The sequence below is a fragment of the Musca domestica genome, unplaced genomic scaffold (genome assembly GCF_030504385.1).
Source record: "Musca domestica strain aabys unplaced genomic scaffold, Musca_domestica.polishedcontigs.V.1.1 3, whole genome shotgun sequence".
Taxonomy (NCBI): Eukaryota; Metazoa; Arthropoda; class Insecta; order Diptera; family Muscidae; genus Musca; species Musca domestica.
The window spans coordinates 23,720,792-23,736,888 of record NW_026712299.1 but is presented as its reverse complement, the minus strand read 5'-3'; the positions used below and the strand labels follow the sequence as shown (position 1 = coordinate 23,736,888).

The window sequence follows — 16,097 nt, the reverse complement described above, 5'->3', positions numbered from 1 at the left end:
AAATAGACAGAGGACAAAAAGTGACCGCTATGGCCATTTGTCCCTCAGAAATGGGATAAAAATGAAAGATTTATGCTTTAATTAGAGGTTTTGTGAAAAATCGGTCTTCCCTTTCAAAATAAAACATTTCTGGCACAGCGGTGTGCGTTATCATAAAAACCTTTGTAATTACATTTGGTTATTATGGTTATACCATAATATCCACGTATTTTATTTCCCCTATTAAATGGACATTCTAGGGGTAGCATTTGTATTCCTGTTTTCTAAAAACATTTTCTTCTAAATTGAACCCCATTCCTTTCAATTATAAAAAAAAACCCACTCACCCTTCAGAGCATATTTTGATCCGTCATCAAAATATGAAATATTTTCCTAGGTTTGACACATAAACCTGCATTTTTTTTAATAAATTAAATTTTAATTCAATTTTCGTGAAATACAATTTCATGCCTTCGCTGTTGCTTAGGTATTCTTTCCAAATATCATATCATACTCAACACTTGTTCCTTTTACTTCTTTTCAAATTTCCGTAAAGAAAAAAATAAATAAATGCCCCTAGATATTTATACCTTCTCTATTTTCCCTCCACCCAAAACATTTTTTGAAACATCTTTTAACATAGTTTTCTTAATTAAGTATCGTATTCAATTTTATTTTGGTGTTGTTTCTTCTTTTGAGGAGTCAAAAAAGATGAATTTACCTGGCATTTTTTCATTGCTATCGGTATGCCGAGACTATGTGGCACAAGTGGCCTAAACTTACTTAAGATGCTCTTCTTATATTTCCATCTTTCGAGTATTTTTTGTGAAGTTATAACTTAAGTGGTTTTTAATTAGTTCAGTTTGTTGAGCATATTTTCCAGCTTTTGGTGAGGGTTTTTTGTGTTTTTTCTTTGGAATTTAGTAGTCTTGCGGAAAATATTTCTGTTTTAATTGCTTTTCTTTTCTTGATATCCTTTTCGTTTTGTAGGGTTTTCATAAAATCTAATTGAGTTGAAATAGAAGTGAAGCTGTTATAAATTTGTGTTAAAGGTATGTTTTGGGAGAACCTTTTGCTGAAATTACATCTACCACCACTACACAGTAATAGTTAAGTTATAGGTGAGTGTGTGTGGAATTATTTACGAAGAGGGGAAAAATTAAAGAGATCTTCTAATATTATTTTAATAGGATTCGGCGTTGTATCCTCCGTGAAAACGATTCTTTTCAAGAGTTGAAGATTAGAAAATCGCAAAGAAAGCTTCTGATTTTGAGGCTCACAGAAAACCGTATTGTTAGCAAATATTAGTATGTTAGACATATTTTTTTTGTGACGTGTTAGGACGATTGGAGGTAATTTAAATAGGGTCTTGAGAGGCGAAAACACACCAGAACTAAACAAGCCTTCAGATGCTATAGAAAGTTTTACAAGACGTATAATTATAGATTTTAAATTGCTAATAGCTGAATTATAAGCATTGTAATGAAAGCACGTAAACTCCGTCATAAGGTAGACTGACCTCCCCACGTACGATTTATGTTCAAAAGGTATTGTGAAATTTCAATTTTTGTGGGATATGTGTAATTAGTTGCGTAATGTTGAAACAAACGTCCCGGAATTATGCTGATAATGATATTCATGTTTACATCCCCTACCTAATACCCTATGCAATCCTACGATGTTTTTTCACCGCAAATGTTGAAGAATTGTATTCGTATGAATGGGTCAACGCCTGTATAGGTTTACTTTTGACAATAAACTCAGTAGTTTTGCACTATTCTGATTTAAATCCCTTTGAATTTCAAATCAAAATGTATTTTTTCCACAGCAAACTAAGTTGTCAGATGGTCTAACCAGCCTTATATAAACCATGGAATGAGCATATAAAATTTCGAAGTCGAACAAATTCAGAACTTTTTGCTTTTTTTCTATGTTGAAAAGAAAAACGAATAATAGAACAAGCAAAGGGTAAGATAAAAAACTGCAACAAAATCAAACGCCATAATATTTATATATATATATATTTTTTAAATTTTATTGAATGAAAGCAAAAAAATGTCGGAAATAGCATCAAATTTTAGAATAAGTTTAGATTTGTTCGAATTGGTGACCTTTGGCACGAATTATGGCCTTCAAAGAGACAATAAAACCGGCACACGCTTCGCGAATGTTTCTTTGCGGCATTTTTGCCCATTCCCGGTGAAGCGCTTGCTTGAGGTGATCGACACTTTGGTATTTTTTAGTGCCAAACTTGCTTTTCAAAATACTTTAGACACAATAGTCCAATGGATTGGTATCCGGAGATTTTGTTGGCCATTGTGCACTGGAAATGAAGCGAGGAACCTAATTTTGTAACCATTCTTGGGTGTCACGTGCTCAGTGCCTCCTGTTGGAATGTCCAAGGTCTGCGGCCAAAATATTTATGTACCCAAGGCTTTAATACACCCTTCAGAATATTTTCGCGATAATATTCGACATTTATTCTGATGCCAAGAGCGACAATCAGCTGTTATGGCGGCCAACACCATCACCATGACCGGCTCTTGAGTTCTGGTGGCCAACCGACGGTGCACATTTTCAGCTGACCTTTTTGGCAAGTAAACACGATCATTTTGTTTGTTTACAAACCGCTGGACAACGAATGTTTTCTCATCGGAGAAAACCAAATTCGGCAGTTCACCACTTTCGGTCAAGCAAAGCAACTCTTTAGCTCTTTTGAGTCTATTATCTCTCTGTTGCGGTGTAAGTTCTTGTACTTTTTGGAATTTCAATGGGTTTACCCCGAGCTCATTTTTCAATATTTGCCGAATGGAATATTGCGATATGTTTAGCTCACGAGCAATTTTTCAGCCACTGCGACGCGGGTTTCGATCAAATCGCTTCTTTACTTTTCGAACCATTTCTGCTGAAGTTGCTGTTTTCTTCCGTCCACTTCGTTGACATCGGGCTACGGTACCAGTATCACGGTAACGAGCGACGCTACGAGACACAAAAGTTTTATTGACATTTAAATGCTGGAGTGCTCTAACGATAGCCACTTTTGGTTTTCAAGCCAAATATAAAGAAATGACACTATCACGCTTGAATTTCATCGCGAATAACTTTTTTTCAGGAAAATTCTCACCAAAATGCATTTGTACGCTGGTAAAAAATATAATGATCTGTCACTGAAAAAATTTTAACAGCTGGTGGACTAGTGACTTAGAAACGACAGCAGTCTGAAGTTGGTTGCAGTTTTTATACCCTCCACCAAAAAAAGTATGGAGGGTATATTAAGTTCGTCATTCCGTTTGTAACTCATCGAAATAATCATTTTAGACCCAACAAAGTATATATATTCTTGATCAGCGTAAAATTCTAAGACGATTTAGCCCTGTTCGTCCGTCTGTCCGTCCGTCCGTCTGTACGTCTGTTGTAATCACGCTACAGTCTAAACGAATTAAGATAGGAAGCTACAATTTTGCACAGATCTCTCTTTTGTCTGCAGGCAGGTCAAGTTCGAAGATGGGCTATATCGGTCCACGATATCGTATAGCCCCCATATAACGGTATCCCCGATATTCGGTATTTTGATGATGTTAGCCACATTTTTCAATGGAATTGTCTGAAAATCCACACAAGTAGTTCCTTGTGGGTACTTTATACTTCGGCAGAGAATTATCTGTATAGGTCCACAATATCGTATAGCCCCCATATAACGGTACACCCACGGTATTCGGTATTTTGATGATTTTAGCCACATTTTTCAATGGAATTGTCTGAAATTCCACAAAAGGAGTCCCTTGTGGACATTTTACCCCCTCAAAAAGAATTGTCTATATAGGTCCACGATATCGTATATCCCCCATATAACTGTACCCCCGATATTCGGTATTTTTTATGATGTTAGCCGCACTTTTCAATGGAATTGTCTTAAAATCCCCACAAGTAGTTCCTTGTGAGTACTTCATCCCCTGAGAGAGATTTGTATTTACAGGTCCACGATATCGTATATCCCCCATATAACGGTACCCCCCCGATATTCGGTATTTTTATGATTTTACCCACATTTTTCATCGGAATTGTCTGAAAATCCACACAAGGAGTTCCTTGTGGGTTCTTTATACCTCGGCAGAGAATTATCTATATAGGTTAACGATAACGTATAGCTCCCATATAACGATACCACGCGATATTCGGTATTTTGAAAATCCACACAAGGAGTTCCTTGTGAGTACTTTACACGCAGACATAGATTTGTCTTTATAGGTCCACAATATCGTATATTCCCCCATATCGGCACCTTTCTATATTAGATATTTTAAAGAGTTTAAAAGAATTTTTAGTGGAATTTATTATTTTTTTTTTTAATTTTCTAATTCGTTCCAAATGGTGGAGGGTATTCAAAGTTCGGCCCTGCTTTTTTACTTGCTTCATCTAAATTGGGACCAATTCTTATTTCAATAGGATTCGTCCTCTGGTAAAGCAAATGATTGTACCTTTACTTTGTTTACAAAACACATGGACAGACGGATGGACAGATCATCAAAAAGAACTAGAGTTCTATTTCCTTTCCTTTGCATGTTACAAAGAAATGCACAAAGGCATAATACCCTGTAAAATAGCGTGGCTTAGGGTATACCAATATTGTCTACAATTTATGCAATCAGGAGGAGAGTCCAGTTTTACTTTGAGTATTATCTTTAATAAATTTATATTTTATTATGTACAATTTCATAAACTTTCTCATTAACTCGTCTTCTCTAATATCTAATGAACATCCATATTTTATTAGGTTCCAAAAGCGAATTTTCGTGTATTTCAATACCTTCAAAACTGCTGATGCTTGCACAAGGCCCAGCCGCTCCCTACACAATACAACTCTTCAATTAAATATTCCAAACAAGAAAACTCATGATAATTTCCAATTTTTCTATCATTACAATTACGTGCTCGACCCAATGAGGAAAACTGCCATAAATAATCGCACTCCGCCCCCCTCCCCCCATACTTCAATGAAGTAGAAGAAGTATTATTAATTTCGACAAGTATTTTTTTACAAGCATTTAGGTTTATCACGTAACTGCTTAACTTTATGTTTTCACTGGGTGGAGATTTTGCTCGAAATAAACCCTTTCGCATTGAAAGAGGAAATGTTTTGAGATTTGCAAAGCTTAGCGGAAAAACTGGTAATATGTATGGATGAATAGGTGTATAAAGGCGAGTGTATGTGCGTGCCTTAAAAAAAATTGCTTACCTTTCATAATCCGGCAATGGCATGTTGTTGGGCTGATTTTGTTGATGACTGTGGTGGGACTGTGATGAGGCCTGTCCCGTAACTTGTGCGTAATCTGGCAATTGTTCCTTTGTGGTACAGTTCGTTGTGCTGTTGTTGGCTTGACGCCAAACACCGCCTGTTGGGTCGATCCAAACACCATTGGCATTTAGGGGTAATGTGGGGAATTTCCTTACGGCGCCGATTGCGTGATTTCCTAAAATGAAAAAAAATAAAAAATAATCATCAGAAATGAAGAAAACGGGGCGTTAGCAGGGAGGAGGTTAAGAACACAAGCAAAGAATTTCTATTTTAATAAAAACATATTTCATTTCTTTTGTTGGCCTTTATCATCCGGCGTTGAAATCTTTTGTAGTTAGTTTATTGTTTTATTTCCAGCAGTTTGTAATATTTATTACAAATTGCCAGCTATATTTCTGTTTCGGAAATAAACAATTTATTAGAATGTTTGTCATTTATTTGTTTATTTGCTGTTTTCCGACCTTTACCCAGAAAGACTTATCTTTTGATATAACAACCTATTGTGTGGAAATTAAGTTTGAAGTTTATGACTTTGTTTTATTTAATTTCTGGCAATTTCCCGTACCTATCTACTGTTTTTAAAGGTTATTTAATTGTTGATATGTAGATTGGAGGGTTTTTTATGTTATAAATGCAACGAACAAGAAGAGAACAAGATTTGTGCCGACCTTTTCAAAGAATGAATACATTGTGATTACCTATAGAGACGAAGGGCTGTTTTCGAGAAGTGCAGTTTTGGTTTTAGCCTTTTTATACCCTCTACCATAGTATGGAGGGTATATTAAGCTTGTCATTCCGTTTGTAATACCTCGAAATATACATTTTACACCCCAAAAATATTTATATTCTTGATCAGCATAAAATTATATGTCGTTTTAGCTACCGTCGATCCGACTGTCCGTCTGTGGAAATCACTCTAGCTTCCGAACGAAGTGAAGTAGATTCATACAATTTTAATAAAATGTATATTATGTATGTATGGTATATATGCAAAAACGCTGAAGTACATGTATATACCAAAACGTGGAAGTACATGTGCCATTTTCAATACCAAAGTGTATTGAAAATGGGCCATGTACGTCCACGTTTTGGTATAGCTCCCATATAACGGTACCTGCCGATATTCGGTATTTTGATGATTTTTGCAACAATGTTCATCGGAATTGTTTCAAATTTGGTATTTGAAGTTTGTAATGGATACTGCAGCCTGACGCAGAAAATTGTCTGTGAAAGTGCACGCCTTCGTATAGCCCCCTTGTAACAGTACCATCCGATATTTGGTATTTTGATAATTTTAGCGACATTATTCACCGTAATTGCTTCAAATTTTGTATTTAGAGTTGGTAATGGCAAGACCACGTTTTGGAATAGCCCCTTACCTCTCCATATTCGGAATTTTTATGATGCAGGTCCATGTCGTCGTATAGATAGAATATAACGGCTACATTCTGTATTTTTAAGATTTTAACAGAATTTTTAACGGATTTTATTTATTTATTTTTTTTTTTTTTGAAAATTGCCAAATTCGTTCCAAGTGGTGGAGGGTATTCAAAGTTCGGCCCGGCCGAACTTATAGCTTTTTTACTTGTTTAATATAGTCCTTCTTGAAGTGGTATCATGCAGTCTGTAGCAATGTTTTTTGGTATAAAATATTAAAATGTCACAGTCAAATTTAGTGAAAATCGATTCAGAATTGGATATGCCTCCCATATATCTGTTCCCTCTGAAACCAAACTATAACCGCCAAATGTTGATAGGTGGTATGATCTACTTCGAATAAATTATTTTGTTACGGGAACTCTACTGAGTCAATTTATGCATGTCCGTCCGTCTGTCCGTCCGTCCGTCCTTCCGTCTGTCCGTCTATCCATGTATTCCTGAGAACAAAATGCAGGTCGCATTAATTATCCGATTGAGATGAAATTTTCCAAACAACATTTGTTTGACCCAAGGACGAACCCTATTGAAATTGGAGATAATCGGTAAAAATTTAGATATAGCTCCCATATATATCTTCGTCCGATTTGCCTTTTATTGTGCACCAAACGTGTAATATCAGCCCGAATAGTATGAAATTTTGAACATACAACCAAATTAGGCATGAAAATAAGTGTGCCAAATTTGATTGAAATCGGTTCAGATATAGCTATAGCTCTCATATATATTTTTCATCCGATTTGTTATTTTTGTCCTCCGCAGCCGTAATATGCACTCTGTAACAACAATATTTGGGGAAATATATCAAATGCAGCTCAGAAATATCTTTGCCAAATTTTATTGAGATCGGTTCAGATTTGGATATAGCTCCCATATATAACTTCGTCCGATTTACCTTATATTGTGCACCAAACGTCTAATATTTGTCCAAATGGGATGGAATTTGGCACTTAGGACCGAATTTAGTCTAGAAGCTAGTATGTCAAATTTGGTGAAGATCGGTTCAGATATAGTTATAGCTCCCATATATATTGTTCATCCGATTTATTGTATTTCTTACCCACAGCCGTAATATGCACTCCGTAACAACGATATTCAGGGAAATATATCAAATACAGCTCAGAAATATCTTTGCCAAATTTTATCGAGATTGGTTCAGATTTGGATATAGTTCCCATATATATTTTTATCCGATTTCAAATTAATTTCGCACCAAATGGGCAATACAAGTCCGAATTTAAAAGATACAAATGCTTCGGCATATTTAGTCCTTTGAATTTTAAATTATAATTATAATCAAAGCGTGTATGATTGAATTCTCCCATAAAAACTTTTAATTTTTAAGTGGAGCTCAACTAAATTAGCAAAGTGGTGTAGGGTACCATAAAATCGGCCCCGCCCGACTTTAGGACTTTCTTTACTGGTTTTTTTGTTACTTTATCATGTGAACTTTTATAGTCTGCTGGATTGTCTGCGTAATTATTTTATTAACTCCAAATGATGAGGAGTTTCGTTAAAAAAAGTTGGTTGTTTGGACTCTATCCAACATATGGATAGACGAACAAACGGACGGACATGGCTAAATTGCCTTAGAATTTTACACTGAACGAAAATATATTCTTTTTTGGGTTCAAATGATTATTTCGAAGAATTTCAAAGTAATGGAAAACTTAATAAAAATATATCGAGGGTATAAAAATTTGATTTGGCGCGTAGATATCAAAAAATTTGTAATTTCTCTCGAGATTTGATTACAAAAATTCGATAGATATAATTTATTAGCCTTAAAGCCTTCAATCTTCTAATATTAATATAGTTCCAGCTATTTTTCATATATATATTTAGCATAAGACATTATTTTCTCACAAGATGTCATATTTCCTTGGATTATTTAATTAATTCGTTATCATTTTTCGTTCCATTTACTCACCATGTAAACTCCCCAACGATGTTTGTTTGATGAACTGATATCGTTTAAATAACACCAATGCACCAAATAGAAAAACTATAATAGCGATTATGGAGCCCAGTAAAACGATAAACCACGTCTGCGTTAAAAAATCATCAGCAATATCACGATTGATGGGATATCTAGAAATGAAGAATGAAAACAAACAAACAATGGCGAAACATTTCATTAATGCTCAACTCAACACTTGGTCAATTGAAATGCGTTACAGTGATCTACAGCATCAACAACAGAACAACGAAAACAACAAGAATGTCCTGAGCTTACCTTGTATAGCCTGTATCCAATGACTGTGTTCTCGGATCCATACGCAATACAGCCGGCTTACTGAATGGACCCACGCCGACACGAGTGGCGGCAGCAACGGCAATGTAATAGGTAACACCTGTAGTCAGATTGGCCAACAGCAATGTCGGTGAGCTGGCATCAATTGTCATATTTTTATAGATGCGTGTTGTATTGTGAGCATCAAGTCCTTTGACAATCACATTGTAGTTGGTAAGGATGCCTGTGTGAAATTATGGAGAAGGAGAAAGAGAAGAAAAAGAGAAAGAGAAAAATTGCAGGCTTATTTCGATGTTATGGAAAATGAGGATGTGTGCAGATGGTGGAACGGTGCTGCTGCTGATGATGATGATTAAGTAGAGCTCTATGCTGTATGTTTGCTTGTGTGTGTTGGTATTGTCGGTTGTTGTCACGTTAGCAATCATCAGGAGAGCACTATTTCATCTTTAATCCTTACCATTGCGAGTCCTGTTGGGATACGGTGGCTGCCATTTCAAAAAGACCGAGGTGCGATTGAATTGTATAGCTTCCATGCCGTGTGGTGGCGATTCGGGAACTGTAATGAAAAATGGCATAATAAATGGAATTGTAAATGCACATTGCAGACTGACACACACACAAACAAAGAATTGCAAAAAGAAAAAAGAAACGAAGAACCGAATAAATTGAATGAAATGTAATCTTTGATTAACAACCGACAGCCTAGAATCGAAATGTTCATATGATAATGGACAACAATGGTGCTGCGCAAGGACTAAGGCATTTTTTGGTGTAAAATATTACATTCTACTTAAGCGATTTAAAGGGTACTTAAAAGGCTATTTGCGAATACAGTAGATAAATAATATATAAATGATGATGTGGATACATTGGACGCATTATGTTGTGGATATTTTATCAGTGTCTCCCAAATATTTTCGATGACGCTTAAATACTGTACATACATTATTCACTATACTATTTAAAAGTTGTAGATACTTTTTCCACAACCAACAAATTTTGTAGGTACTCTCGAAACATCGCTTAAATGTGGAAGATACTTTATAAACTGCGCCTACATGTTGTAGATACTTTCTACATTGCTCACAAATTATACAGATAATTTTTGTAGATACTTTATTTACTGCACCTACTTGTTAAACATTATCTTCTAACATCACTCTAAGAGAGCAGATACTTTGAAAATATTGTAGACACTTTATCTACGTCACTAAATGTTAACGACATTTTGTACACACCATATAAATATTAATGTTATAGGAATCATATACACGCCATCCAAGTGTTTATACCTACACCACAAGGTGGTCAGGGTATTATGTCTTTGTGCATTTGTTTGTAATAGGCAAAAGGAAACGAGATAGACCCATAGTTCCTTTTGATGATCTGCATAGAATCACTTTCTGAGTTGATTTATGCATGGCAGTCCGTCGGTCCGTCCGTCTGTCAATGTATTCTTGTGAACAAAATGCAGGTCGCATTTATTATCCGATTGAGATGAAATTTTCCAAACATCATTTGTTTGGCCCAAGGACGAACCCTATTGAAATTGGAGATAATCGGTAAAAATTTATATATATCTTCGTCCGATTTGCCGTTTATTGTGCACCAAACGTGTAATATCAGCCCGAATAATATGGAATTTTGTACATACAACTAAATTAGGCCTTAAAATAAGTATGTCAAATTTGATCGAAATCGGTTCAGATATAGATATAGCTCCCATATATATTGTTCATCCGATTTGTTATTTTTGTCCTCCGCAGCCGTAATATGCACTCTGTAACAACAATATTTGGGGAAATATATCAAATGTAGCTCAGAAATACCTTTGCTAAATTTTATTGAGATCGGTTCAGATTTGGATATAGCTCCCATATATAACATCGTCCGAGTTGCCTTTTATTGAGCACCAAACGTCTAATATTTGCCCAAATGGGATGGAATTTGGCACATAAGACCGAATTGAGTCTAGAAGGTAGTATGCCAAATTTTGTGAAGATCGGTTCAGATATAGCTATAGCTCCCATATATATTGTTCATCCGATTCGTTGTATTTGTTACCCACAGCCGTAATATGCACTCCGTAACAACGATATTCAGGGAAATATATCAAATATGTACAGCTCAGAAATATCTTTGCCAAATTTTATCGAGATCGGTTCCGATTTGGATATACCTCCCATATATATTTTTATCCGATTTAAAATTAATTGTGCACCAAATGGGCAATACAAGTCCGAATCTCAAAGATACAAATGCTTCGGCATATTTAGTCCTTTGAATGTTAAATTATAATTATAATCAGAGGGTGTATGATTGAATTCTCTCATAAAAACGTTTAATTGTTTTGTGGAGCTCAACTAAATTAGTGTAGGGTATCATAAAATCGGCCCCGCCCGACTTTAGGACTTTTTTGACTGGTTTATATATAATATGCAAAATATTCAACTACTTTCACAACCATAACCATTTGCAATCGCTTTCTAAACTTCCCTTAAATATTGAAAATACTTTATAAGCAGCATCTACATGTTGTAGATACTTTTTACACGTCGTTTAAATGTTGTAGATTTTTTAGAAACCTCAACCAATTGCTATTTATACTTTTTCTATTTCACCTAATTTTACCCTCCACCATAGTATGGAAGGTATATTAAATTTTTCATTCCGTTTGAAACACCTCGTAATATACATATTAAACCCCACAAAGTATATGTATTCTTGATCAGCAGAAAATTCTATATCGATTTAGCGATGACCGTCCGTCTGTCCGTCCATCCGACTTTCTGTCTGAGGCAATCACTCTAGCTTCCGAAAGAATTGAGGTAGGCTGATAAATTTGTACTCAGATGTGTCTTTAATCTGCTGGACTTTTGGTATTGAAAGTGGGCTATATGGTCTATGTTTAGGTATAGCCCCCATATAACTGTACCTCCCTATATTCGGTATTTGGATGCTTTTAGCAACATTGTTCACCGAAATTGTTTAAAATATCGTATTTGAAATTCCTAATGGGTGCTACAGCCTATAAAAGAAAATTGTCCCCGGACCTGGGTCTTTGTATAGTCCCCATACATCCCCATATATCCTCCGTATATTTTAACGATTTTATGTACAATGTTCGCCGGAACTGTTTCAAATCTCGTATTTACAGTTCGTAACGGGTACTACAGGGTGTGACGGAAAATTGTCAATGCCGGTCCACGTCTTCGAATAAACCCCAAAATAACGGTACCTCCTTGTATTTGTAATTTTTAAGATTTTAACAGAAATTTTAAAGGATTTTATTTTTTTTTTTAAATGTTCAAATTCGTTCCAAATGGTGGATGATATTTAAAGTTCGGCTCGGTTGAAGTTAATGGCTTTAACTTGTTTTTAAATATACTTTATCAATCTCATCTCAGTAACGTAGATACTTAAAAAATATTAGTAGATACTTTATCAATCAGACCTTATTGATGGAGATACTTTATCCACGTCTCCTAAATAACGCAGATACCCACATCAACTTTATATAATTTTCTAAATATCTACATCTATTCTTTCACCACATACATCCAATCTACAAAACTAATACAGACTCCTCTTTTCTTACTACATCGATAGCAACAACAACAACATCCATCCAAATTACTCACCATCTTCCATTGTTGTGCAGTGCTTCGAATTTGATGGCTTGCCTATGACGCTCTTGTAAAATGGCACAAGAAAAAACTCATATTTACTCGCCTTAGCCAAGCCATTAACGGTACAAGCACTTGCCCCATTCCCCGCATTCAAGACTGTCATCATTTTGTACTCGGCCGAATGTAGTTCACGTGCGTAAATATAAAAGCCTTCAATATATTGGCCGCTATCGATGTCCCACGCCAACCGGACACTGGTCGAGTCGGTGGCATTGGCTTCGAGTAGTTCGACAACGTCGTTGGTTTGTAACAAAGTTTCCACTTCGGCAAACATCAAATCTTCATTGGCACCACCCGCACCGCCGAGACTGCCCGCACCACGATGAACACCCCGGGTTACAAGCTGGCCGGCCGTTATCGGTTCGGATATGGGTGAGGGTGGCGAAAAACCCAAAGCATTCTCGGCTCGCACAATAAACATGTATGCCGCACCATTTGTCAAGCCATCAACTGTGAAAATAGGTTCAATCAGGCGTGATGCAATCGGTATCCATGTTTTGCTTTTATTCGTCGAATACATTTCCACCGAATAGCCCAGCAGTGGCGATGCTCCTGGCTTATCACTTGTTGGCCAGACGATGGTCAGTGAATCGGCACTTGCATTTAATACTTTCGGTTGACCAGGAGCTGAAGGACACTTACTTTGTTCAGGTGCTCGATAGAATTTGATGTTGGGATTTGTGGGCACTTCAATGCGCAGATAACCGCTCCATGTGCTCTTGCCCGTCCGACTGCTGGCCACACACGTGTACAGACCCTGATCCTGTTGCCTATCTAAATCGGAAATTATTAAATCACCTGCTGTGGTCAAATTAACTTTTGCCGTCGGATGGATGGGTATGCCGTCACGATACCACGATATGGTGGGGTTAGGCAGCCCGATGGCCTTGCAATGCAGTGTGGCCAAACTTTTTATGGGCAGTGTTTGATTAACCGGTCCCATTATGATGATTGGCGGTGGCCGGTCTTCCTGTGAGTCCAAAGTTAATTGTGCCCTTGTGGTTATGGTGGCCACTTCGTTCATGGCATTGCAGACAATAACTAAATCTTTGTCACTGCGTTGAAATTTCGTCAACGTCAAGATGGAGTGGCCTTCTTCGGTGTTGATCGATTGGAAGCGGTCCAGTGGTGGGGCACCGGGGAAGATGATGGTTCTATTATTTTTAATGGTCCAAAATATGGTGGGACGGGGATTGCCGGTAGCACGACATTCGAATGAAGTGTCGGCACCCAATTCTACGGAATTACTAGTGGGACGTTGTAAAAATTTGGGAGGTGCTACAAAAAGAGTAATAATTGAAGACACAAACACACACAGAGAGACAGAGTGATGGGGGGAAGTTTAGCAATAATTGTTTATATAAATTATATGTGGGTATATATGTTTGTTAATATTGTTAAAATATTAGTTTGTGTGAAGATAAGACTTACCGTATACTGTGAGGGTACCCATGGCGGAAATAGCCCCCACAATATTATCAGCTTCACAGCTATATTCACCCTCATCGGCCACAGTAACACGTTCCAAACGCAGGCTGCGATCTTCCAAGACACTGACACGATCTAGGAAAAAGTGAAGAAAATAAATATTTGTGAGAATAGAACTTGAGGTGAAATTTTATATTTCTTGTAAGGGGCCGTCCTCCTGTCATTCATACGTTCCCTGAGGACAAATTCCAGGTTTCTATATCGAAAAAGTTTCAGATATAGCTCTCATATATTTTTCCACTCATTTTATGCAAACCTTTGCCTATTTTTAGATTGAATTGTTGATCATACCATGAAGTTCCGGGTCTACGAAGCTAGGATCAGCTAAATATAACAATACTAAAATATGAATAACTTTTACAGGGATGGTATTTATACCCTACACCACATAGTGGTAAGGGTATTATGCCTTTGTGCATTTGTTTGTAACATGGAGAAGGAAGCTATATAGACTCATTGTCACATTTAAGGATCTTCATAGAATCATTTTCTGAGTCAATTTATGAATGTCAGTCCATCTGCCCATGTATTTTTGTCAACAAAATGCAGGTCGCATTTATTATCCGATTGAGGTGAAATTTTCCAAACAATATTTGTTCGGCCAAGGGACAAATCCTATTGAAATTGATGACAATCGGATCTGATCTAGATATAGCTCCATATACATTTCTTCAGTCCATTTCGGATTAATAGTGCACTAAATGGCCAATATCAGTCCAAAAGGCCTGAATTTTGGTAGATCCGACCGAATTCAGCCTAGAAACAAGTACATCAAATACGGAGAAAATCGGTTCAGATATATCAATGTACATGTTTCATCCTTTAAGTCTCCCAAATTCGTAATAACCATTCGACAACAATGATACTGTGTACCAGATATCTTATAGAGCTCGGAAATATCTTTGCCAAATTTTATCGATATCGGCTAAGCTGTGCATATAGCTCCTAAATATCATTAATCCGATTTTAGGTTTATTGTTCGAAAAATGGCTAATATAAGCCAAAATTGACTGCATTTTCTGGACGTACGTTTCCGATATAAATTTTTAAATATAATCCTTCTCATGCACTCTATAGCAATGTTATTTGGTATAAGAGATTAAAATGTCTTAGTCAAATTTAGTTTCACTAATTTAGAATTGGATTTACCTCCCATATATTAATTAGTTCCCTCTGAAACCAAAGTGTAACTGTTCTAAAGCCAAATGTTGATAGGTGGTATGATCTACTTGAAATAAATTCTTTTCTCACGGAGCTCTACTAAATATGCATAGTGTTGTTGGATATCATATAGTCGGTCCGCACTACTTTTGACTCTACTTACTGGTTTTGTAGTTAAAATCTTTAAAATATTGCAAATAGGGCTGTATTATATTATGAAGGCTAAGTCAAATCACATTTTTACCCTTGGTCTCATGGCTGATTTTTCTTTTCATTCTCCTTCAAAACTAACATCTCAACGAAGTCGAGGTTAAATCACATCTCAACCTCAAATAACTTCCCAATTTCGTTTTACAACAAATTTGAACTGATGCCTCCCGTTTTTCTACACTCCTTAACATATGATTGTATTGCCTTCTCCGTAAAAACCAAGCCAATGTGAGCATCTACCTTTAGCCTCCCATACCATGACGCCATGCCATAAATCACATACCCTCACATAATTATTTTGTAGTTTCCTCTATATTTTTAACTTTATCTGTCACCCTTTTACACAACCACCGTAACTCCACATATATACATCACTCTTTCGTTCTCCCACACAAACACATTTGGTGCTTATCTTTGCGTTACCTCCAAATGCTTCTTGTCTATCACTCGAAATCCTCAATTTCACCGCAATCCATCGACATGTGGATTGGTGGGGAAAAATCTTACAAATATTGCTACATAACCTGGAACATTTACTACTACTACACCGATGTTACCTACACAAATACACAGGTTAAAATTC

At 36.4% G+C, this 16,097-nt stretch overlaps 1 protein-coding gene across 2 annotated transcripts in view; it reads right to left on the bottom strand.

Annotated features, from left to right (window-relative positions):
- The window catches only part of LOC101887284 (protein sax-3), a 273,480-nt gene that overhangs the window by 24,702 nt on the left and 232,681 nt on the right, over positions 1-16,097 (bottom strand). For both annotated transcript variants that reach the window (XM_059124601.1, XM_059124600.1), the window contains exons 6-11: positions 14,087-14,218; positions 12,608-13,933; positions 9,424-9,522; positions 8,949-9,189; positions 8,643-8,803; positions 5,216-5,450 (exon numbers count right to left, since the gene is read on the bottom strand). In XM_059124601.1, the coding sequence (XP_058980584.1) occupies positions 5,216-5,450; positions 8,643-8,803; positions 8,949-9,189; positions 9,424-9,522; positions 12,608-13,933; positions 14,087-14,218 (2,194 nt within the window). The remainder of the gene's footprint in view (positions 1-5,215; positions 5,451-8,642; positions 8,804-8,948; positions 9,190-9,423; positions 9,523-12,607; positions 13,934-14,086; positions 14,219-16,097) is intronic.